Raw genomic sequence first — 23,607 nt, 5'->3', positions numbered from 1 at the left:
AGCTGACAACTGCTGAGCCGGAGTCATGGGCATTCAGGGGTCCCTGACCTTATTTTCTCTACATCTACACATATTTGAACTTTTACATAATAAAATATTACTTCCCAACCTCACACCTCTTGGTCTTGCTTGCTGACTACACTCGCCTTCCACAAACACACCCATGTCCTGCACTTGCCTGGAAGGCTCTTCTCCCAGCTCCTTTTTTGCCCCCAGTGTTTACTTAGAGTCCTAATCCTTTTAAAGGCCAACAATAAATGACAGTGCCTTGTCCTTTTTTAAAGCTTCATATTTTTGTTTAAAATGTCATTTATTTAACAGTTCTTGGTCCAAGGGCTAGCTGGCATCTTCAGCACTTAGCTCCATACAAGTCTCCGGCCACGGTCTTCTATGTTAATGAAGAGGAAAGAGGTCACCACCACACTTTGCAACATGTCCCTTTGCTCTTTTCTACTCCTATCTCCCTACGAATGTTCTATCTGCTTAGTTCAAAACTAATCTTGGAATAGGCTTTGAGGTCTTAGGACACAAGAAAATACCGAAATGCAGCAGTTAAAAGCAATATCTGGCTTTCCCGGGGGTGGGGAGCAACTCTGTCTACTGCATCATCCTTTCGCACAGATCCTCTTCACCTGTCAAGGGGAGGCAGCTTTTCTTGGGTCTTTGTCCTTCCACACCAATAAAATGGGCATACCACAAGAACTCTAAAATAGGCACTCTACAGAAACTATCAAAACAATATCCTTCTATTCAATACAATTAAATTATTAAGTAACTACTGAAATAAGATTATATTTTAAATCGTATTTTACATGTGAAATAAAAGGAACCACATTATATGACTTAGCTCCCAGAAGACAGGAACCAGAGCTACCTTGTTCACTGCTGTAGTCCCATTACTTAACAGGTGTCTATATATAATGGATACCCAATAAATACTAGTACAATGAATGAGTCAATCTACTCAAGTCCTCTCCAGAGCCTCTACCGTTGCTCATCCTAGGCATGCCAACTTTTCCTTTGCAATGCAACTCTAGCACTTTAACAATTTATGTGAGAAGATCACCTATAGACAAGTACCTATGTTCAGATACACAGGAACGTGTCTGGCAAAAGTCTGAAGTAGAAGGAGACGCAGGAAGAGATTTAGTAAGTTTAGATGTGCAAACTGGAGACCCACTAGGCGCACCATGAGGCTTCTTTTGCTGTGGCCTCAAGTATACTGTAGGGTTGTCTCGATCAGAACCTGTTTGAAAAAGAAAAAAAAAAGAAAAGGAAGGTAAAGAGGCAGTGCATGTGGAGAAGCATCAGCTATTGTGAAGGTAACGAGGATCCTAGACTAGATTCACCTGTAGGTCTCAGCGAGGTGTGAGAGAACAAACTCATCAAATGTCCACTGCAGCCCTATGGGTCTAGTCTAACTAATCCAGCGACCTTCATTATGCACAGTCCACAAACATTTAGAAGGATCTAGTTTAAAAAAAACTTCTAGATTGTGAATTTTCAAAACTTGACATTATTACACTCACAACACAAGTTGCCCTGGGTATGCACAGTCCTCCTGGCATTTCTATTCTGACTACAGCAAATAAAATACCAAAGTTAATTTTTAGTTCCAATTAGAGAGTTCTTACTGGTGACTGCTAAAGTTATACATTAATAATGTACAGTACTTTGTTTACATGCATTTTCAGATTAAAGAGTTTATGAAGTACTCACTTCCTGAGAAGGCACTGAAAAGTTTCACATTTTCTGAGTTCTGGTGGTCAAAAGTAGTCATATTTAAAAACTGTTGCTTTAACCAACTGGCTCTCTCTTCTTCAAATGCCTTTCTCTACCATAACAAGCAAACCAAAGAAATACCGATCAATATTTCCATATTCACACAGTTGCCACTTCACACAATTTCTCTAGCTGTTTGTGTTTGTTCTCCGATTCTCTCTATATATTAAGTCAAAGGAATTAACCCTAGAAAACTAAGAAAAATTTCACTTAAGAAAATTATGTTTAAAAAATAAAAATTCACCTGTTTCTCCTGACAAGCCAACTACTATTTTCACATCAATTCTGAATAAATTCAAATGTATAACACAAAAAAAATAAGCATGTTAGCATATAGACTTTAAATATATAGAATATTAGGCATAACTTTTGAACGTACAAAACTTGGTAAATATAAGATTACAAACAACAGAAAAAGGCCCATTGTAAATTAATTGCTTGAAAAAAAGGAGCTATGGCTTCATCCAGCCCTGCTCTCATCCTCAAACCATCTACCATCTAGCAGCCACCACCACTAGACCACAGAGGGCCTGTGTCAAACCACCCCCTTCTGAACAGCTGATGGATTCCAAATTCTCCCTCACCCCTCAGGTCTCTCGTACTTCCTTCCCATCCTTCACTGGCCCCACCGTCCTCAGTGACCAAAGACAGAGGATGGGGAGTGGTGTGTAAAGCAGCAAGAGTATCTCTTGCAATAGCATTGGGGGGGCGGGGATGGGCTTAGAAACAGAGGTGATCCCTTAAGACAGGACGAATTGCTGGTGCAAACTGTTTTTGTTTCCTGAGGAAGATAGCTATTGATGACATAATTATGCAGGAAGGCCATGTCAGCTACTTAAGATAACATATAGATTCGTTCATAAATATTAATACAAAATCATGGATCACCAGACATTTGAAGAAAACTAATAGCATAAAAGAAAAATGGCCAGAATAAATAAAGAGAACTGGCTATGGGTGACAGTTCAAGATAAAAATAACAAATTATCAGACAGCTTTATGAACATCTGTTAAAATATAATGCTACACCAAAAAAAGCAAAAAATAAGGGTATTAGAAAACTTCAAAAGATAAATTCTGAAATAAAAACTCAATGGATGAAGTGAATAATAAAACTGACCTTTTCTGAATACCAGGTTGGTGATGCACAAGATAAAAGTGAGAAAATATTCCCAAATTCACAACATAAAGTCAATCTATAGATGTAGCCAGAAGGACAAACATTTGTCTAATAGAAGTTCCAAAACGCAAGAGAAGTCAAAGAAGGAAAAAATATAGAATTCAAGAAAATATCCCTGAACTGAAGAAGTGTAGTGTCTTCAGGCTGAAAGGAGCTACCCAGATGTATCCCGGTAAAATTTCAGAACTCTTAAATTAAGAACATAAAATTCCAAAAGCTTCCATGGAGGGGGAAAAGAGCAAACACAAGTATCTACAAAGTAACTCAGGTTATATTATAATCAGGCTTCGTGTGAGCAGAACCAAACACTGGAAGAAATGGAATAACTCAAAGTTTTGACAGGAAAAGTTGAAAAACTATATTCTATACCCAGCCAAACCAATCAAGTATGAATATATTTTTGGGTATTCCAGAATTCAGAATATTTTTCACTCACACACTACTTACAAAAAAAATTACTGAAGAAAGTAATACAGCAAAGAACCCAAGAAAGAGAATTACATGAGATATAATTTGAATTTGAATCAGGAAATCATAAAGGAAGCCACAAAGAAACTCAAAGAATTTACTACATAGTGATACATGGAAGATTTTCTTCCATGTGGTAGTCTTAATAACATAGAATATTTTCTATGTGTCCAAAAAAATCACTTGACTATAGAATGAATAATATTTATATAATCACAATGTTATCAATGTTCTTTCTGGTTTTCAATTCTTAAGTCTCAATCTTAGACAAAGTTCTTATACCTGAATTGTATTAAAAGACAGAATATAAATGTGATAATACTTGACAGTAAAAACTAGTATCACAGACAAAAACTGGGGAATTGAGGGATAAGAGCAGTGCAACAAGGGAAACTGCAAGGATGCCCTCATCTTTCATCTTGGGGATAAACCTGTACTGTCTGAAGCTGAGCAAACATGAAATGGAAGCATTAAACAAATTTACTTAAAGTAAAAAAGTCAACCAGGAGAAACAATTTGTTTAAAAAAGTAGTTTAAAAAAGTAAAAATACTATGAAGAAATCGGGTAAGTGAGAAACAGCGCAGATGGGAAGTATAATAAAGACACCAAACTCCTTATCTTCCATAGTAGGGACTCAATAGGCTTATACCAAGAAAAAAGGTCGAACTTCATTCAAGTTAAAATAGTACGTCCCAGAAGAATCACAAACTTTTAACAGTGACTATCTCTGAGGAGTGAAACTGGCAATAAGAATGGAGGATACCATCTCACCTTGTAGCTTTTTGTATGGATTGAGTTTCTTTTTTTAAACCATGTTCAGACATTACTTCTCTAACTTTTGAAAAGGAAATATGTAGGTAATACACTGCTAAATAAAAAAAGTGAGCTGTCAAAGTGTATACATACACAGCTCAAACTGTTAACAGTTAACGCTTTCATCCCTGTGTGAGGGGATGGAGTGAGAGAGAACTTTATTTTTACTGTACTCTCACCCACCCCCACGCGCTTTAAAAAACAACAACAAACAAAAGACATGCTCTCAGTTGCACTCTCTTCTGACTCCACACCTACTGACAGTGGCGAGATGACAGATGCCCAAAAGAAATCTCTTGTGTGAAGCTAAACCCTTAATAGTAGAAAGCCACCCAAAAGGGATGATAAATGCTTATAGTTTCTTCAATAAAAAAGTTTGTTTTCAGTATAAAAATTTTTTCAATTCCCAAATCTGGTAAAGGCAAAATGATACCCTTCTATAATAGCTTCCATTTCAAGCTATTTGTGAAATCGCTGGTAAATACTTGAGAAAAAAAATGGCTAGCAAAGAAACAAGAAAAAGCAGAACTTAGATGTATTCTACTGACCTCTCCAGGACCTTCAAACAAGGAAAGCCAATTGCTTAAAATACCTCCAATCCTAGGCGAATAGCCGCTTCTGTAAAGCTTCGCCTTTCTTTCTCGAAATTTTTCTTTTGCTCTTTGAACAGGGACCATTCTTCTTTGAGGCGTTCCTTTTCTTCCAACAAGTAACAGTCTCGTAGTAGCGAAGTGGTATCATCATCACACGCAGTAGCGAGCTGCTGCTATTAAATTTTAAAACACAGTAAGTTCCAGAGGGTCCCTGCAACACTCCAAGTTGAAATGAAAGCGAAGGAAAAGCAGGTCAAATTTTAGGGGAAGGAGAGAAATGATAAAGAATCAGAAAGTCAACTGAAATGAGGAGTCTCATTTCCCAGACGCTTCTACTCTAACTGGCAAAGCCCCTAAACAAGGAGTGCTATGCAGTCTATCTGTGGGCAAGCAGAGAGCTTAGTTCAGAGTGAAAAATGTCAAATGCTACAGATCTTATGAAATAAAGCAGTAAAAATCTAGTACGATTAAGTAAAATTCTGACCCTTCACAGGGGAAGGTGCCTCGCATTTACCTGTAAAAGTTGCTGCTGAGTTTTAATCATTTCTTTACACTGCTGAATTTCTAACTCGAGTTTTTCAGTTTCTTGTTCATGGTCTTGTCGTGAGATTACATCTTCATCATTAAAACCTTCTAGGTGTACCTTTGAAACTAACACAAAACCAGTAATTTGACATAAACCTTACAGTCATTATTTTAGTTTATGGCGTTTGGCGACACACATTTAAAAATCAAGGCTCTCAGAACTTTTCCCTTCTGGAATCTCATAGGTTTTCTAAAAAGTTATATCCTTTGCCCTTTAAAAATTCCATAAACTGTAATAACATGAAATAAAATGTATATTATTTTTTAAGCTCTTTATTGGAATATAATTGCTTTACACTGTTGTGCCAGTTTTTGCTGTACAACAAAGTGAATCAGCTGTGTTTATACATATATCCTCATATCCCCTCCCTTCCACCCTTCCTATCCCAGCCCTCTAAGCCATCACCCATCATCGAGTTGATCTCCCTGTGTTATGCAGTAGCTTCCCACTAGGTAGCTATTTTACATTTGGTAGTGTATATATCAATGCTACTCTCTCACTTCATCCCAGCTCCCCCCACCGCCATGTCCTCAAATCTGCTCTCTACATCTGCATCTTTATTCTTGCCCTGTCACTGGGTTCATCAGTACTATTTTCTTAGGTTCCATATATATGAGTTAGTATATGGTATTTGTTTTTCTCTTTCTGGCCTACTTTGCTCCGTATGACAGACTCTAGGTCCATCCAACTCATTACATATAGCTCCATTCATCTGTTGATGGGCATTCAGATTGCTTCCATGTCATCGCTATTGTAAACAGTGCGGCAATGAACACTGTGGTACATATTTCTTTTTGGATTATGGGTTTCTCAGGGTACATGCCCACTAGTGGGATTGCTGGGTCATATGGTAGTTCTATTTTTAGTTTTTTAAGGAACCTCCGAACTGTTTTCCGTAGTGGCTATACCAATTTACATTCCCACCAACAGTGCAAGAGGATTCCCTTTTCTCCGCACCCTAGTCAGCATTTATTGTTTCTAGATTTTTTGATGATAGCCATTCTCACCAGTGTGAGGTGATACATCATTGTGGCTTTGACTCGCATTTCTCTAATGATGAGTGATGTTGAGCATCTTTTCATGTGTTTGTTAGCCATCTGCATGTCTTCTTTGGAGAAATGTCTATTTAGGTCTTCTACCCATTTTTGGTTTGGGTTATTTGCTTTTTTGGTATTAAGCTGCATGAGATACTTGTATATTTTGGAGATTAATCCTCTGTCAGTTGCTTCATTGACAAATATTTTCTCCCATCCTGAGGGTTGTCTTGTCTTATTTATGGTTTCTTTTGCTGTGCGAAAGCTTTTAAGTTTCATTAGGTCGCATTTGTTTATTTTCAATTTTATTTCCATCACTCTAGGAGGTGGGTCAAAAAGGATCTTGCTTTGATGTATGTCACAGAGTGTCCTACCTGTTTTCCTCTAGGAGTTTTATAGTGTCTGGCCTTACATTTAGCTCTTTAATCCAATAAAATGCATATTATTTTAACACTAAAAAATTTTAAAAAGCAAAGCAGCTTTAAGGAGTTCATGGCAACTATACATTCATGCTATTTCTGGACCAAATGATATCTTTATTTACTTACTTACTCAGCTCTACTGCCAACATTTAATTTGTAATTCATATTTATGCAGATCATGTCCTAATTAAAAATGTACAATCTGTTTTTACATTTATTTTATGAAAAATTAACATTAATAAACTATGTTCTTTTGACACTTCCTCAAAGATCAGTTCAGTGCTACAAACCTTGCTCTGTTATTAAATTCAACAAATAAAAAAAAAAAAAATTCAACAAATATGAAGTCCAAAGACAGCTACTTACTAACAGACGATGATGACGGAAATTAATAAAATCTCATGTAAATTAATTCTGATACTATAATTTTGCTGATTGTTTTTTATTTTTGAAGACAATTAGCACTGAGTTTGTCATTTTTGACCATTTAGAATAAATTTTCTTTAAAGATATTTCATTTACTTAGCAAAAATCTTAATTTTCTTGATTTAAAAGCATAAAGATTTTAACAAATATAAAATATTATGGATATAGTCAACCACATAAATCTATACTATCTATAATGACAGAAAGTGGTATCTAAAACAATACACTGTTAAGTGAAAAAAACAGTGCAGGAAAAAATATGTACTATTCAATTTTTGGTTTGTATGCAATTAAATATTTTGCAAATGCACAGAGAAAGGTCTAGAAAGGTATGCACCAAACTATGAAGTGTTACACATAGGGAATAGAGACCTGAATATGCTACTTTCTTCCTGATATTTTGCATCAAATGTCTATTATTTTGAAAATAATTAAAAAATGAATTATTAGCAACCTAGCAATAGGCAAGTATTTAGGAATAATAAGCAAAAGGTTCATATTTATACTATATTATGATTAATATTTCCTGGTTTCCAAGATATAGTAAGAGACTCAGTTCACTTTATTCAACTGTCTTCTGCACTCAGAGTGAATGGACATGCGATGTCCTCTTTTCAGAAAGATTTGCTCTGAAAACAAGGTGGATTTTCTCAGTGAGGTTCAAATCACACACAGGCAGTCTTGCTTTTCTGCCTGAGAAACCGGACTGAGCTAAGGACTTCAGTCTGAGCCCACAACTTGGCTTTCCAGGTGACTGAAGTCAGCTTACTGAGTGTCACAGCTCACTCTGCCTGCATTCAGGCAGTTCTTACCTTGGTTATCAAGTTTCTCTACATGACTTTTCAAAATTCTCCACTGTTTTCTGATGCTGTTGGTAAGCTGCTCTCTCACAGTTTCACAGGAAAGGTCCCACATACTCTCTCTACTCAGCTCCCCAGCATCTTCTTCAATATCAGAGATAGCCTACAAGTGGCCAGAGAGGAGAGGGAAAGACCGGTATCATAAAATGGCTTCAGACACTCAGGCAGAAGTCATCAGAGTGATGGTCAGAGACTCGTATAAAAATCATTTTTGTGCTGTATCTGAAGCATAAATGACCCAGTCCTTAACATAAATGTCTTGAGAAAAAGCAATTAATACTAAAGATAGATATTCCCCAACTCAGGACTCTTCAAACCTGAATTTGAAGCCAAATATAAAAAGTGACAAAAGTCATGGACCTGTGTGAGGAAGTTATGCACTACCAGTCTAATGTTGTGTTGGGGCGTTCACATGTTATTTAGTCCTCAAATCATGTTACTACGTGGGGAAACTGAGGCTTAGAGAAGTAAACTAACTTTCCCGATGGCACACAGTTCCAATCCAACTTGCCTCCAATTTTTGACTGCTTTAAACAAATAAACCTGTGAAATAATCTCCAAAGTAAAAGCAACTGTTAACTCTATCTTTTTCATATAATTTTTTTTTAATAAAACTAGAGATATTTTTCTCTGTATTCTACCAAGACATTAAATCATAGGAAGTGTAGCAACCTTTACTGATAGAATCAAAGCAGGATAAAGAACATCGGGAAGCAATATTAGATGTATACATGTCATAATAACCTGCATCTACATAAAACGGTCCTAATTTGTTAACATCCAGGAAAGTAGATATATATACTTAACTAATTTGAACAATAAATATCTTGCTGGGGTAAAAAAGAAGAAGACGATTGAAAGAAAGAAGGGCTGATTAGACTATAGATGCAGCAGGACTGAGAGAGTGACTGAGTCTGAAGAACTGTATCAGTAGTCTGAAGTCGGCAATGGGCTGGCAGAGGTCAAGGTCCCCCAGGGGGTTTAGGTGAGGAAAAGCCCAGGGTGTGGCTGTGAGTCCGGTTCTTGCCAATCAACACTCTGGAGCTACCTGACAGTAACTCTTTCAAGGAGCTATATATTTCAAGATGCTATATATTTCAAGGCGTACCAGAATACAAATTCATTACTAAAATTAATAAGTGCCGCACATTAATAATTGCCAGATTGAGTGACACTCTAAAACCACAAGTGAAAATTAAAAATTCATTTGACTTGAATTTTGCGTATATATTTGGGCTACAATTAAGCAAGCAAAATAATAAATGAAAGTTTGGATGCTACCTAGGCATTCCAAGATTATGTCTTACTCTTCTTGCTATAATGGGCCAAAATCTTTCCTTACAAGTAAGGAATGGTTGAATTACTTAAATTTTAAGAGAAAATGGATCTTGAAAAATGGATCTTTTAAAAACGTCAACATTTGAATTATGAGAAGTTATGCAGGATACTATCATCTGAGAAAGATCTCCTTGATTTACTCTCTACTTTTGCTGACTAAAAGCTGGTAATGAGAGGTTAGTAAAGGCTGGGCCCAAAAGTGAAGAAACCACAGGAGTCACAGAAACTATGCTAACTCTACCAAGGTATTAGTGACTATTAAGAGCTGACCCAAAGTGATTATGACTTTGAGAGAAAAGGTTAATTAACTGAATACAAGATGTCAAGCAGACCCCATATTGGAATCTAAAAGAACATTTAGGTACTTTTTTAAAGAAGAAAAAAAAAGGAGATAAGCTTATCGGTTGGACTGATTTGTGATACCACAAAATAATCCTCAAATATAGGTTAAAAAAACAAGTTTGGTGACTTACTGGTAATTACCACTTTCCATCAACATTGTTATTGGGTTGGCCAAAAGGTTCATTTAAGATGCCTCTAGTAGCACTTAGTTGTCTTTAACTTCATTCGAAACAATTCTGTTAATTGTATGTGACAGCGTGTATTTAAAAAAAGACTTATCAAAATTGGTGAATTTCTGTGTAGCCATTTTAACATCAAAGATATAAAAAATGCAACACTTTTGGCATATTCTGCTTTATTATTTCAAGAAAGGTAAAAATGCAACTGAAACACACAAAAAGATTTGTGCAGTGTATGGAGAAGGTCCTGTGACTGACCAAACATGTCAAAAGTGGTTTTCAAAGTTTTGTGCTGGAGATTTCTCACTGGACGATGCTTCATGGTCAGGTAGATCAGCTGAAGTTGACAATGATCAAATTGAGACATTAATTCAGAACAAAGTGACATCACGCAGGAGACAGCCGACGTACTCAAAAGATCCAAATCAAGCGCTGAAAAGCATTTGCACCAGCTTGGTTATGTGAATTGCTTTGATGTTTGGGTTTCACGTAAGTTAAGTGAAAAAACCTTCTTGATCATATTTCCACAGGTGATTCTCTACTTAAACATAACGAAAACATTCCGTTTTTAAAACAAATTGTGATGAGCGATGTAAAGTGGATACTGTACAATAATAATGTGGAACAGAGGAGATGGTGGGGCAATCGAAATGAACCACCACCAACCACACCAAAAGCCGGTCTTCGTCCAAAGAAGGTGATGTTGCATATGTGGTGGGATTGGAAGCGAGTCCTCTATTACGAGCTCCTTCCAGAAAACCAAACAATTCATTCCAGCAAGTACTGCTCCCAATTTCAAAAACTGAAAGCAGCACTCGAAGAAAAGCATCCAGAATTAGTCAACAGAAAATGCATAATCTTCCATCAGGATAACACAAGGCTGCACGTTTCTTTGATGACCAGGCAAACTGTTACAGCTTGGCTGGGAAGTTCTGATTCATCCGCTGTATTCACTAGACATTGCACCTTCTGATTTCCATTTACTTAGGTCTCTACAAAATTCTCTTAATGGAAAAAATTTCAATTCCCTGGAAGGCTGTAAAAGGCACCTGGAACAGTTCTTTGCTCAAAAAGATAAAGTTTTGGGAATATGTAATTATGAAGTTGCCTGAAAAATGGCAGAAGGTAGTGGAACAAAATGGTGAATATGTTGTTCAATAAAGTTCTTGGTGAAAATGAAAAACGTGTCTTTTACTTTTACTTAAAAACCGAAGGCACTTTTTAGCCAACCCAATATTTTCAGATTTTAGTTACTAATGTGAACTTGCTTGCATCCAGAATTTAAATTTAAATGTAAAGAACTAAGTTTAAAAAACTTTTCACCATTATGTGACGTGTTTATTTTCAGACCTCTACACATTATGCCCTCATCAAATAATTTCCCCGTGCTTCCTACCTCAAAAATACCTACTAAGGCCCAATTCAAATGTGACTTTCTCTGTGATGCCTTCCTTGATTGCCATAATTGTTTTATTTTACACACGTACCGTCCTATTTTAGCTGTTAATGTGTATAATAATTACTTCTCTACATGCCTGTCTCTCTTAAAAGAGCTTCTTGCAGGATACAATGGTCTGAATGTTTGTGCTTTCTCAAAATTCATATGTTGAAATCCTAATCTCTAACATGATGGCATTAGGAGGTGATCTTAGGGAAGTGATTAGGTCATGAGGGTGGAGTCCTCATAAAAGGGGCCCCAGTGAACTCTCTCATAGCTTTTCCCACCACGTGAGGATGAAAGAAGTCAGCAATTCAACCAGGAAAAGGGCCCTCACAGACACCAACCCCGCTGGCATCCTGATTTTACATTTCCAGCCTCCAGAATTGCGAGAAATAAATTTCTGTTGTTTATAAGCCAACCAGTCTACGGTACTTTGCTTTAGGAGCCTGAACTAAAACAGAGGAAGCAGTCAAAGTCTTCTTAGCTTTTTCTCCCCAGGAACTAGAACACATAATGAACATTCAATGAATTTATGGACTAAGTGATCATTTGGTTCCCAAAATTAATAAGAGTTTCACTCTCTGAAAGGTAGAGCCTGCTTAAGTTACCCAATATTTAAGCTATTGAGAGGATATTTGGTACAGCAGTTAAAAAACCATGAGCTCTGGAGTGAGACAGACTTGGATTCAAATCCTAGTTCTGTCCTGCATGATACTGAGCGAGCTTTTGTGCCTCAGTTTCCTCACCTATAAAATAGGGATAATCACAGTACCAAAAGCATGAAATTATTCTAAGACTAAAATGAGACAATGCTTATAAAGTGCTTGATACATATTAAGTCCCCAGAAAATCATCTCCATCATTTCCCAAGACACGTCTGGAAACTTACAGGCACATGTTTTTGGTTGTCAGAGTGACTGCAGGTAGCACAGCAGTGAGTGTGACCCCACTGAGAATACCTATCTACTGTTTTAATTGTTCCAATTAGCAATCTGAAGACTGTATTAGAGAGGAAAGAGCCACTTACAGTTCCTGTACTATCATCTGCTCTTTCTCTAGGTTTCTGCTTTTGGGGAGAAAGAAGAGAAATCATTTCCTTTTTCATTTGCTGAAGAACCTTCTTAAGTTCAGCATTTTCCATTAGGATTTGTTTCTGACGATATTCATAATCATTCAAGAGAATTTTATACATTTCATCTTCATTCCTGAGAAAGAAACTGTCAGTATGAAAATGCAGTATAGAAAGGAAAGTCTGATTAAATGTGTCAGTTTCAACCGTGCCTTACCTGGCTTCAGTTTTACCCGTCCTCCAGGAGCCTCTTTTCCCATCAGCTCTCCCCACGTAATTTAAAACGTCCATAGCTACAAACATAAACACACAGAACAAAACCAGTTCTTAACCACACATGTTTAAGTGTTTAAAATCCCAACACTCTATATGCATTAGGGACGTAAGTCAACCTGGTATACAGATTAGGATTTGGGCTCAAATAGCCCAGATTTTAAGTTCCAGTTGCATCGCTCATAAGCCTGAGATCTCAGCAAGTTACTTAACTGCTGGTCTGTTTCTTCATCAATAGGGTGGAAATAATGAAAGTATCTATCAAAGAGTTGTTGTGAAGAGTGAAATAAATGTTAAGGTACTTAACACAGTAAGTACTTAATAAGTGTTAATTTAATTATCATTATTAATTTTATCATCAGGGGTTGGCAAACTATGGCCTGTGGACAGCTGCCTAATTCTGTAAATCAAGTTTTATTAGAACATAGCTACACCATTTGTTTACATATTTTCTATAGCTACCTTTGCACTACAATGACGGAGTGACAAAAGACCACAGAACCCACAAAGCTCAAAACATTTACTATATGGATATCTACAGAAAAAGTCTGCCACACCCTGTAGCATGACCACCACCATCATCATCAAAGGAGTCAAGGCTCCTGACAGTGTTCATGTCTCTTCTGCCCCGGGTGGAGATGAAAGCAGTTGGCATAAGAAGGAAAAAAGATGAGAATAAGTTATCGTAATTTTAGAGTTGATAAAAAGAATCATTACAGAACTGTCACTTCCAGTTGGGTTTGGACCAGGAAAAGAGCCAGATACTCATAATACGAGGGCTCTGCTATAGAGTTAAATATTTAATAAACTTCTCTAAGTGTTACACTTTATATTTCTAGCATTTCATCCTGCTCTATAATTTTGCTATTTCGCTCATGAATGAACAAAAGGTTAACCTACCTCAGAAACCAATAAGTGTCCAAGTAAAGTTTAAGATTTATAATCTCAGAATACTTAGATTTCTAACCTTGTCTTAATTGCAAATTATTAAACTTCCATTTTTTAATAATTTTAAAATAAAATGTTCAAATAGCTGCAACAGCGCTGCTGTAGAGAATGACAGTGACACAGTGAACACGGAACTGCTTGCTGGTAACAGGTTTAGCCCACCATGTGACAGCTTGAAACATCTGCTCATCAGCTGTTGTATGCAAGTCCAAGTTCAGAATAATGTATAATGTAGGTTAGATGACAGCCTATAGCCCACTTGGAAACCACTCTTCAACAAATCAATGCACAGATTTCCTATTTCCTGAATCTTGGCAGGCCAGCAAAACTTTATCTCTGTAGCTCTACTTTTGTGTGTCTGTACTTACATTTTTTTTTAAATTGAAGTCTAGCTGATTTACAATGTTGTGCTTGTTTCTGCTGTACAGCTAAGTGACTCAGTTAGATACATATATACACTCTTTTTCTATATTCTTTTCCACTGTGGTTGATCCCAGGAGACTGGATATAGTTCCCTGTGCTATACAGTAGGACCTTGTTGTTTATCCATTCTAAATGTTAGTAGTCTGCATCTACTAACCCCAAACTCCCAGTCCATCCCTCCCTCCTTCCCCACTTCCCCTTGGCAACCATAAGTCTGTTCTCTATGCCTATGAGTCTGTTTCTGTTTTGTAGATAGGTTCATTTGTGCCATATTTTAGATTCCACATATAAGTGATATCATATGGTATTTGTTTTTCCCTTTCTGACTTACTTCACTTAGTATGATAATCTCCAGTTGCATCCATGTTGCTGCAAATGCATTATTTTGTTCTTTTTTTATGGCTGAGTAGTGTAGTTCTGTTGTTTAATCTATACTGTTTACTTAAAGTTATGCACAAACTTGGATGAAAAAAGTTGGAAAATAAGTTTCAAAAGAATAACAGAAAAAGTATACTTTGACAAACATAACTTTCACAGCCAGCTGTACTTCAAAAATGCACAAAAAATAATTTAAAAGAACTCAGAAAAAAAAAAAAAACTCAAACTACATGAATAATTTGGCCTGATGAACAATTTCATGAAGTTAATTCAAAACCCCCACTTTTGATACTCAGAAACTGATCCTGATTTTTAATATTATCAGTTCTTTGCTATGAAAGGTTAGGGTGTCCTCTGGTTTAGCTTCTCTCTGTGGATTAATCCTACATCTGTAATGTTAAAAAAATATATATGCAATTCTTATATGCAACTAATGGAGCAAAGCAAAATTACTATTTTTCAAATAACCAGTTGTCTCAATGTCTGGTTTACATGGATATATACCATCTAAAATCGAATGTATAAAGCATGAAAATGACACTTTATGAGTTATTGAGCTCAATCCCTCTACATTTATTTCTTAGTGTAATACTAGCTTATTTATTCCCTTTGCTTTATCTTAGCCAGCTGCTTACCTATTTTTTTATCCTTCTTATTCATAACAAGTTGATGTAGACGTTCCTTTAGTTTATTATATTCACGCTCTTTTCTCTTCATATCATGATTATACTGAGTAGCTCGACTTGCAATGATATTTTGTAATTTCTGCACCTAAAAAAAACATTTTCTATTAAATAAGTCCCTTTAGGATTGGTAAACCCAGTTAAAATGTACAAATTCAAAAGAGAACAGAAGTCCTAGAATTCAGCTCCTAATAGTTTAAAAATCCTAGGATTATTCTTCCTTCTCTGTAACCACTGGAAAGCAGTTTTTAAAATTTCATTAAATGAAGCATATAAAGTTGTTATTTTTAATTCTGAAATTTCCAGAGCTGCTAATTCTCTAAATTATCTTCTACACCTTTCACCCTACATATAGATTCTGATCATTTAGAAACCACACACTCTTATGGAAGCATTAATGTGATCGAAGCTTCACCTGAAAGCAGCAGACGTCATGTGATCATTTGTAATGACTCCCTTTCACTAGTGACTTGAATCATTTTATCTCTTATCAATCTGTGACAAGGCGAATTAGCCATGGCGTGTGGCAGCAGACAAACTGCTTCATTCTCCTCTGATCAAAACCAGTTCTCAAATCAGAGTGAGACAGACAGGAGACAGAATCCAGTTCAGACACTTGCTGAGTATGTATTATATGCCAAGCACTACTGGTCAATGTTTACGTCTACTATGGCTTCTCAGGCAACCCTGCATAGCAAGCAGGTTCTATACAGACATTCTTTATCTCTGCTAGAGATGATCATGTTTAACTTAATCCTCACTGAAGAAGACCTACAGTCAAATCATTTCAAGTATAATCAACAGGGCCATGGACCGGTACTGGTCTGTGGCCTGTTAGGAACAGGGCCACACAGCAGGAGGTGAGTGGTGGGCGAGCAAGTAAAGCTTCATCTGTATTTACAGCTGCTCCCCATCACTCGCGTTACCACTTGAGTGCCGCCTCCCGTCAGCATTATGGTGAGTTGTATAATTATTTCATTATATACTACAATGTAATAACAATAAAGTGCACAGTAAATTTAATATGCTTGAATCATCCTGAAACCATCCCCCCATCCCCCGTCTGTGGAAAAATTGTCTTCCACGAAACCAGTCCCTGGTGCCAAAAAGGTTGGGGACCGCTGGTATAGAGCACTGGCTGTCACGAGCTATGGACTAACATACTAAGCTAAATGGATCCACTTGGGGGAGAGGGTGGTGGGCAGGGTACCTGACCTCTCAGTTAAGTATGATACAACACTATACACAGAGCTCCACCATGCCAATTTGACACAGGATGAATAAATGGTTCTTTCTTGTCTTAAAGTCAAGTGACCATTATGGTTACCTCAAATTACAAAAAAAAAAAAAAGTAAATTCACTTGATCTTTATCTGCAATAACTGACAACTCACCTCATCTTTCTCACTTTTCAGTAGCTGATGCAAATTCCTGTTCTTGCACTGTAACTGCCTGTCTCTTTCCTGAAGACCAATCATTTCTCTCCTGGAGGTTTCCAGTTGTTCCTAAAATGTTCATATGCAATTTTGACTAAAATTAACACAGGATTCAGAGCAACTGAATCCTTAAAAGATTAGTAAAAACAAGTTACACACACTAGGTTTTGTTACCTAAAATTGAAGTTTAGCAGCATACAAAATGTTTATTTAAACCAATTATTATAAAGCTTGATGCTACAGAGTTACAAAACTTATTTAAATTTGAATATCAAATTTTATTTAATTTAAATCCCAATTTTTAGTGTATATACAAAAGACCTTCAAAGGGGATCCCTTGAAAGATTCTTCATCTACTCCAGTAATGTTGCCACTGAACATCTTCATAATTTCTTTTTAATACTTTTTAACACTCTACAGCACACTCTGAGAAAGAGCCAACAATGATTTGGAGCTAAGTCTGAAGAAGACAGGTGACCAAGCAAAGCAGAACACTTCAGGTCAAAAAGGGTGGGACTACAGCATGACAACAGCAGTTCTGCCTTGCACGCGGGAAACTCTTAAGATCGTTCCTAGAAGGCAATGCCAGCATCGCCTGAATCAGTACAGAATTAAGATGCTCACTTTCAATTCAGAGGAACTGTGCCAAATTCTGCATGAAGCCACTGGAGTATGTTTTAAATGCTCTCATCTTCATAAAATATAAAAGCCACTCAAGTTATGTCATAACTGACCACAAATAACAACTTGCACAATCTCTGTAACAATGGATCTCAAGAAAAATTTAGGACTATAACTTAGATAACTGCAACATTGTCAAAATTTTTGGCACCCTCTTCTTTGGAGTGTTTAAAACTTCCTATCATGCCAGACCATCTGGCATGGCTGAACTTAAAGGCACTGGGCCAGCTGATATGTCCCATATACGTCAAATCAGATTCTCTCAGAGTCATCAACACTTTACATGAACTCACCATCATCCTGAAAATCTGTTTCTTATCCCAGGGAATCATACCACCATCCTCAGTAAATTCAAAGCAGAGACCTGAACAGTATCTTTAATTCATGACTCTCTTTTCCCCAAATTCAATTTTTCATAAAATTCTACCCATTCTACTTCTTAAGTTTTCTTCAATCTCACTCTTACTGTCTTCACTGGCACTACCTCAGTTCAAGCCCCAGACCCCCTGGACTAGGCAACTGCTAAGGCCTGCTAACAGCTCTTTTTCACCAGGCTTTCTGAGCCCCCTACCACTATTCCTGTGTCTTCTATACCTCCTCCTCTAATTTCTTCACCCTACTGCCAGATGAGTATTTATTTACATGATGCCTTCCCTGTGTTTACGTTCCTTGGTCCTCCAGGTCTCTGTATAATGCCTTTCTTATGGCGCCTGTGTCCCAGCCTCACATCTTATCACTCTTCATCACATATCACATACATCAGCTCCTACAGAGCTATTTGCTGTTCCCTAAAAGGAAAATGCTCTCTCATACTTCCATGCTTTTATAGAGGTCATATGCTCTGCCTAGAATGCCTTTCCCAACACTAGAGAATTTTTATTCATTCCTCACATCTCAGATCAAGAGTCACCTCTCTCTGTAGCCATCCCTGACCTCCCACACCAAGAACAACGAGTGAAGCAAACGATTACGGGTCAGTGCGTCTCCTTCCACTGGACTACAACCTCCTTGTGAACAGGGACTGGGTTCCACTCATCTCTGGAACCCAGTGCCTACCACATAAATACTCCATAAATTCTGCTAAACAAATTGAATGAATGATATGATAGATCCAGAAACTCTTCTAGGATAAATCAGCAACTCCTCACGTTGAACACACATTTTTGTCCACAGCTGACCCAAAATACCTGATTTTGGCCCTGGTCAAATCCCAAATTAGAAGATATCCTGGAAAATACTCTATGCTTTGGGTAGTCCCAATAAATGATTACTGCTTAGAGGAAAGGTTCAATAATCCCAGATTACCAATATCATCATGTAATTATTCACTAGCTGCTTATAAGACAGTCAGCCAAGGGTGCCCAGATATGAAAAGTTTTAGCGTGGAATTACTCCCTTCTAGGACTTACAACTCTGGGTCAGTCTAATTCATGAGACCTTCCATAAGTTTCTCTGATTAAACTAAAGTAGTTTCCACAACCCACAGCCTTTTAATAAGCCTGGAGGGCATCAACTACTCTCTACACCCCGGCACAGTTCCCCAGCCAGCCAAGATACAGAGCTTGATAATGTCTCTCTCTTAGGCATGGCATACAGAATGTACAAAAACCCAATATTATCACTGCAGAAAAAACACACTGTTATATGTGTATATGAGCTGAGACAACATTCAATAGTATTAGGCCATGGCAGGATGGTATGGGCAACGGCTGATGAGAAGCGAGCACGCTTCTCTAAATCAATCCCCAACATTCCCAGTGTTCACATACCGGCCAACTCGAGACTACTTCTTTCTTGTACACTCCCTACTGAAGGGTTTTCAAATATTATAAACATTATGTATTATATACTGAAGATCCTGTCATTCTCCAATAGAGCTCAGAGATTCAAAATCTGAGTGGGTTTCTGTTGTTGTTATTATCTGTTCTTGGAGGGAGGGAGGTGGGATGGGGAGCGGATACAGAAGAAGAAAAATAAGTAGAGGCATGGACCTCCAGGTGAAAAAGTAAAGAAAAAGCTGATTTTCTGAGAGCATGCAGATTCAAAGGCTTTTACTTTCACACAAAAAGGAAACCCATTATAGAATAGTATCTTTAAAAAAAATTTTGCCTTGAATTGATTATATTACATCATTCATAATATATAATCTTAAGTCCCTACCAGACTGTGATTCTGAATACCTTTTCCCCCTCAATAAATGAGAAATTCATTTCTTAAATAAATGAATGAAACATTTTTAAAAAAAGGAATACACAAAAGGAAACACTGAAAGCAAAGCACAGCCAGCAACAAACGTTCTATAGTTCAAGGTAGCAGGTCGATGTAAAAAATATTTCCTTTGTTCAGAGAAATAAGGAAGTCTATGAAAGCATTCTTCTATGGTCCTCTCTAGAGTCCCAGCGACTTCTAAGATTTAGCCGTTAATCTGGCCTGCTTTCATTACTGAGCTTTAGCAACTGTGGCATAGATACCCTCAAGAATATTCTTCGTGAAATTAACTGATGAAGTCTCTCACAATCAGACTATTTTATTTTTTTTAAGATTTTTCTCTTTTTCTGATGTGGACCACTTTCAAAGTCCCCACTGAATTTGTTACAATACAGCCCTCACTTTACATCTTTTGGTTTTTTTGGCTGCAAGGTATGCGGGATCCCAGCTCCCCAGCAAGGAACCAAACCCCACCCGCCCCACCCCCACACCCCCCACACTGGAAGGCAAAGTCCCAACCACTGGATCGCCAGGGAAGTCCCCAATAAGACTAATTTAAATTAAGCACCTACTTTATTGAGCAAGACTGGATAGGGTGGGGGAATCCTTATTTTATTTTCCTCAGATATAAGCATTCCCTGATCTAACTTTCTGCAGATTCAGCAAGACTAAACAGCTCATAAAATCATTGCCGTCAATATAGATATTAGGAAGCAGCACAAATGATTTGTACAAATTACGTTAACTTTTACTTACCAGTTTAAAAATATCCTAAAACTTAAAACCCTAAAATTTGTTTGATAAATAAATTCAAAGAAAATTTACAGTATCAAACTACATAATAAAGGCACTGAAATATAGATTGAGATGTAATTTCTACCTTAAGTTTTGCATAGCAGTTCTGTAGATGGTCCATATCACTTCCCAGTTTCAGATTCTGTGTTTCCACATTTTCCTGAGCTAGAAGGTTCTTCCGCTGAAGTACAAGTAGCTCATTCATGCAATTTAAAACAGCAACTATATTTAATTGTTTCTTTGTCTCTTTACCTTTGGATTCTTCATATAATGAAGGAAAACCGAAAGTAGTCAACTCCTAGTAGGAGAAAATGTTTTCCTAAAAGTTGGTTATTGGACAACTTAGTAAATAAACAAAAGACAAAAATCTCTCCTGAGAAAGAAAACTATCCTGAGATAGTTGAGAAAGTAGCACGTATGCCAAAGAACAAAGAATGAAGAGAACTGGGCTCCTTTAGCCCCGGTTCTATAATCACCTGTGATCTGGAAGGCACGTAGGTTTCCGCATCAGTAAAATAAGGGGAAGACTTCTCATGGAGGAGCCCCTGGGGTGATGGGGGAGGCAACCTGCTCCAGACAAAAACGTTTACCTGGTATCTAGACTAGATGGTCACCAAGGCTCTCTGCAAATCTAAGGTAAGTCCCTGGCCAATAGGTAACATACTTGTGCTTCACAAGCTTTTCCTCATACCTTTGATACATTCTATTATATAACATGATTTATGTAATTTGTTGCTTCTTTCCCCCCCCCCCCCACCGCCAAAAAAGCGGAACAGATTACCTGATCAAGATATGAAATACTTTGTTCAATATTCTCTTCTGTGCAGAAGGCACTAAAAAAACTGTGCACATTTTTTGATAACGGTATTGAAGAACATAGCACTTGCTGTGAGTATAAACTTGATGGAGACATCTTTGTTTCTGAGGTATATTGAGAGATATTTTTGCTTTCTGAAAGAATCAATAAAAGGCATTTATGCAAATAATTTGTAAAAATGCACACAAAGATAATAACATAATCTCCATTACCAAAGATTTTGAATTATAGAAATATTTTTAAGTTTTTTCAAATTAGGACAAAGCACAGTTTTGTATGAAAAGTATATAATTTTTTCCAAAAAGATACAACTAATAAAGTGGTGCTCTTAGAAGGCATGTCAGGCTACAATATACTGTCTTAATTTACAGTACTTTAGATTTATAAAACTAATAGGCAAAATCCACTTGTCTATGCACTCAAAGTTTACGTGATTAAAGGAATAAAGCAGAGAAAGTACTGAAGTAGCCAAAGAACTTTATTTCAAGTGCAGAAAAATCTCCTCAAGTAATCAACTATTCAGCCAAAACACTTAACCCCACTAATTAGGCACAATTCTTAACTCTCCCCGATAATTTTACTGAAGATGAAAATTATATATTTTGTAACTATTTATGTCTCTCTCTAGTTATATCTTCAATATTTATGGTAATTAGAATGTCAATGAAAATAAACCTTTACAACTACTGCTTCAGCTTATAACTATTCTAAACTCAGTTACCTGCAGACAGACCTGGATCTGTAACAGTCATCCAATCTCCCATAGCAATCGCCAGAGCCAGGATACCTGAGGAACCAGTTCAGCAGGGAAACATTCAGCCCAGCTGCTGTCACTCTTCTATGTAGGCATCTCCTTAGAGAACAAATCATACAGTAACAGCATCTAATTAAAAATACGAAAACAAATATAAAGCCAATGTGTAAGAATTAGTTGTATGTGCTTCAAAACAGAAGGATTTTGTATTTTTTACTCTGATGTACTCTCATATAGAACATGATAGAGCTTAATAATAATAATCATGTGTGTGTATATAAGAATCAAGGTTAAAGGCATCGCAAGTCATACTAAAGTATTTGCATTACTTCACATACAAAGTACACGGTACGTGATTTGACTCACAATATAAATCTAAGGTACAGAATTGTATTAAGCAATAAATATTTCCAAATTATATCCTTTAAAGTGCAATTCTTACTTACGTAGATGAAAAGATGATTTCCTTGGCCAGCATTTCAATTTTTTGTTTTTTTTGCCACCAACTGTATTAGCAAAACTTTTAATTACAATTCTTTGTGTTGGCATAGATGTAATGAAATGAATACTCCCATACGCTGCTCTCCAGAAAGATTAGATCAATTTATACTACTACCAAGCAATGTGGCAATATGTATCAAAAGTCTTAATAATGAAAATATACTTTGATCCAGAAATTCCAAATAACAATTTTTCACAAAGATTTACCTATATATTGTTCTTTACAACACCAACAAACCCCCCGGAAATAACATATATGTTCCACAGTAGGAGACTGGTTACATAAATAATACATTTATACACTGGAACACCGTGTAACCCTTAAACACAGCCATGTAGAATCAGGGTGGCCAAAAAACACACAAAAAGAAATGTATATGAATAAAGCAGGCTAAGTCTAAGAAACACGCACGTAACCATTTTAGTCTACCGTTCATGCTTCTACTTTTTTACAGAGATAATGAAAGTAGTAAAACACTTCTGCACCATAAAAAAATTCAAATGAAATTATAAACAGCAACTGGAAATTGATTTCAAGGTCAGGGACAGGAGGAGGAGAGGTGAAAACTGCAGGCAAACTGCAGACCACATGTCAACACTTTGGACAGCTGCTTCCCAGCCACAATAAATTGTGGCCAAAAAAGAAAGCAATTCCTGTGTTGATACATCTTTCTGTTTTTTAAGAGATGTTGGAATTCTGGATTACTCTGTGAAATTTCCCAATTTTTAGATATCAGAAGCTAATTAAAAACAGTAGCTATGCAAGTTATCCTGTGCAAAGGGGGAAACGGCTGCAAGGGGGAGATCAGAGCACCACCGACATTTTGATCTGAGAGGTGGTTACTGAGGTACACACATCACTACAATTCATCAAGCTGTACACGTAAGACTGTGCACTTGAGTGAATGGAAGTTACAGCTCAAACACCACCACTTTTTAATAAGCCAAATAAAACGTGTCTTTAGGCCAGATACGGACTGTAGATCAAGAGTTTACCACCTTTCTTCTGAATACTTAAGACTGTGGGGAAATAGTCACAATATAATGTTAAAGTGAGATGAAATTTTTCATTCATTCAATAAAATTTTAATTGTACTACTATGTGCCAGGCATGCTTTTCTAGGCATAGGGGAAGCCCGGCTCTCAAGAAGTCCACATTCTGGTGGGGTAGAAATAG

The 23,607-nt window shown here is 36.9% G+C and overlaps 1 protein-coding gene across 20 annotated transcripts in view; it reads right to left on the bottom strand.

Annotated features, from left to right (window-relative positions):
* Nucleotides 1–23,607, bottom strand: part of SSX2IP (SSX family member 2 interacting protein) — an 88,152-nt gene that overhangs the window by 3,261 nt on the left and 61,284 nt on the right. For 4 of the 20 annotated variants that reach the window (XM_057714635.1, XM_057714664.1, XM_057714645.1 and 1 more), the window contains 12 exons: nt 21,897–22,058; nt 21,140–21,309; nt 20,444–20,656; nt 16,633–16,743; nt 15,192–15,327; nt 12,752–12,827; nt 12,493–12,682; nt 8,118–8,268; nt 5,352–5,488; nt 4,837–5,010; nt 1,720–1,834; nt 1,081–1,246 (listed from right to left, as the gene is read on the bottom strand). In XM_057714635.1, the coding sequence (XP_057570618.1) occupies nt 1,081–1,246; nt 1,720–1,834; nt 4,837–5,010; nt 5,352–5,488; nt 8,118–8,268; nt 12,493–12,682; nt 12,752–12,827; nt 15,192–15,327; nt 16,633–16,743; nt 20,444–20,656; nt 21,140–21,309; nt 21,897–21,939 (1,682 nt within the window). In that variant the 5' untranslated portion in view covers nt 21,940–22,058. Of the gene's footprint in view, nt 1–1,080; nt 1,247–1,719; nt 1,835–4,836; nt 5,011–5,351; nt 5,489–8,117; nt 8,269–12,492; nt 12,683–12,751; nt 12,828–15,191; nt 15,328–16,632; nt 16,744–20,443; nt 20,657–20,834; nt 20,926–21,139; nt 21,310–21,896; nt 22,059–22,375; nt 22,745–23,607 lie in introns of those variants that run through there. The other 16 variants (XM_057714654.1, XM_057714673.1, XM_057714782.1 and 13 more) reach the window with 15 other exon arrangements.

This window comes from Hippopotamus amphibius, chromosome 1 (genome assembly GCF_030028045.1).
Source record: "Hippopotamus amphibius kiboko isolate mHipAmp2 chromosome 1, mHipAmp2.hap2, whole genome shotgun sequence".
NCBI lineage: Eukaryota > Metazoa > Chordata > Mammalia > Artiodactyla > Hippopotamidae > Hippopotamus > Hippopotamus amphibius.
The sequence above is the reverse complement of the archived record's forward strand: the minus strand, read 5'-3'. Positions and strand labels throughout refer to the sequence as shown.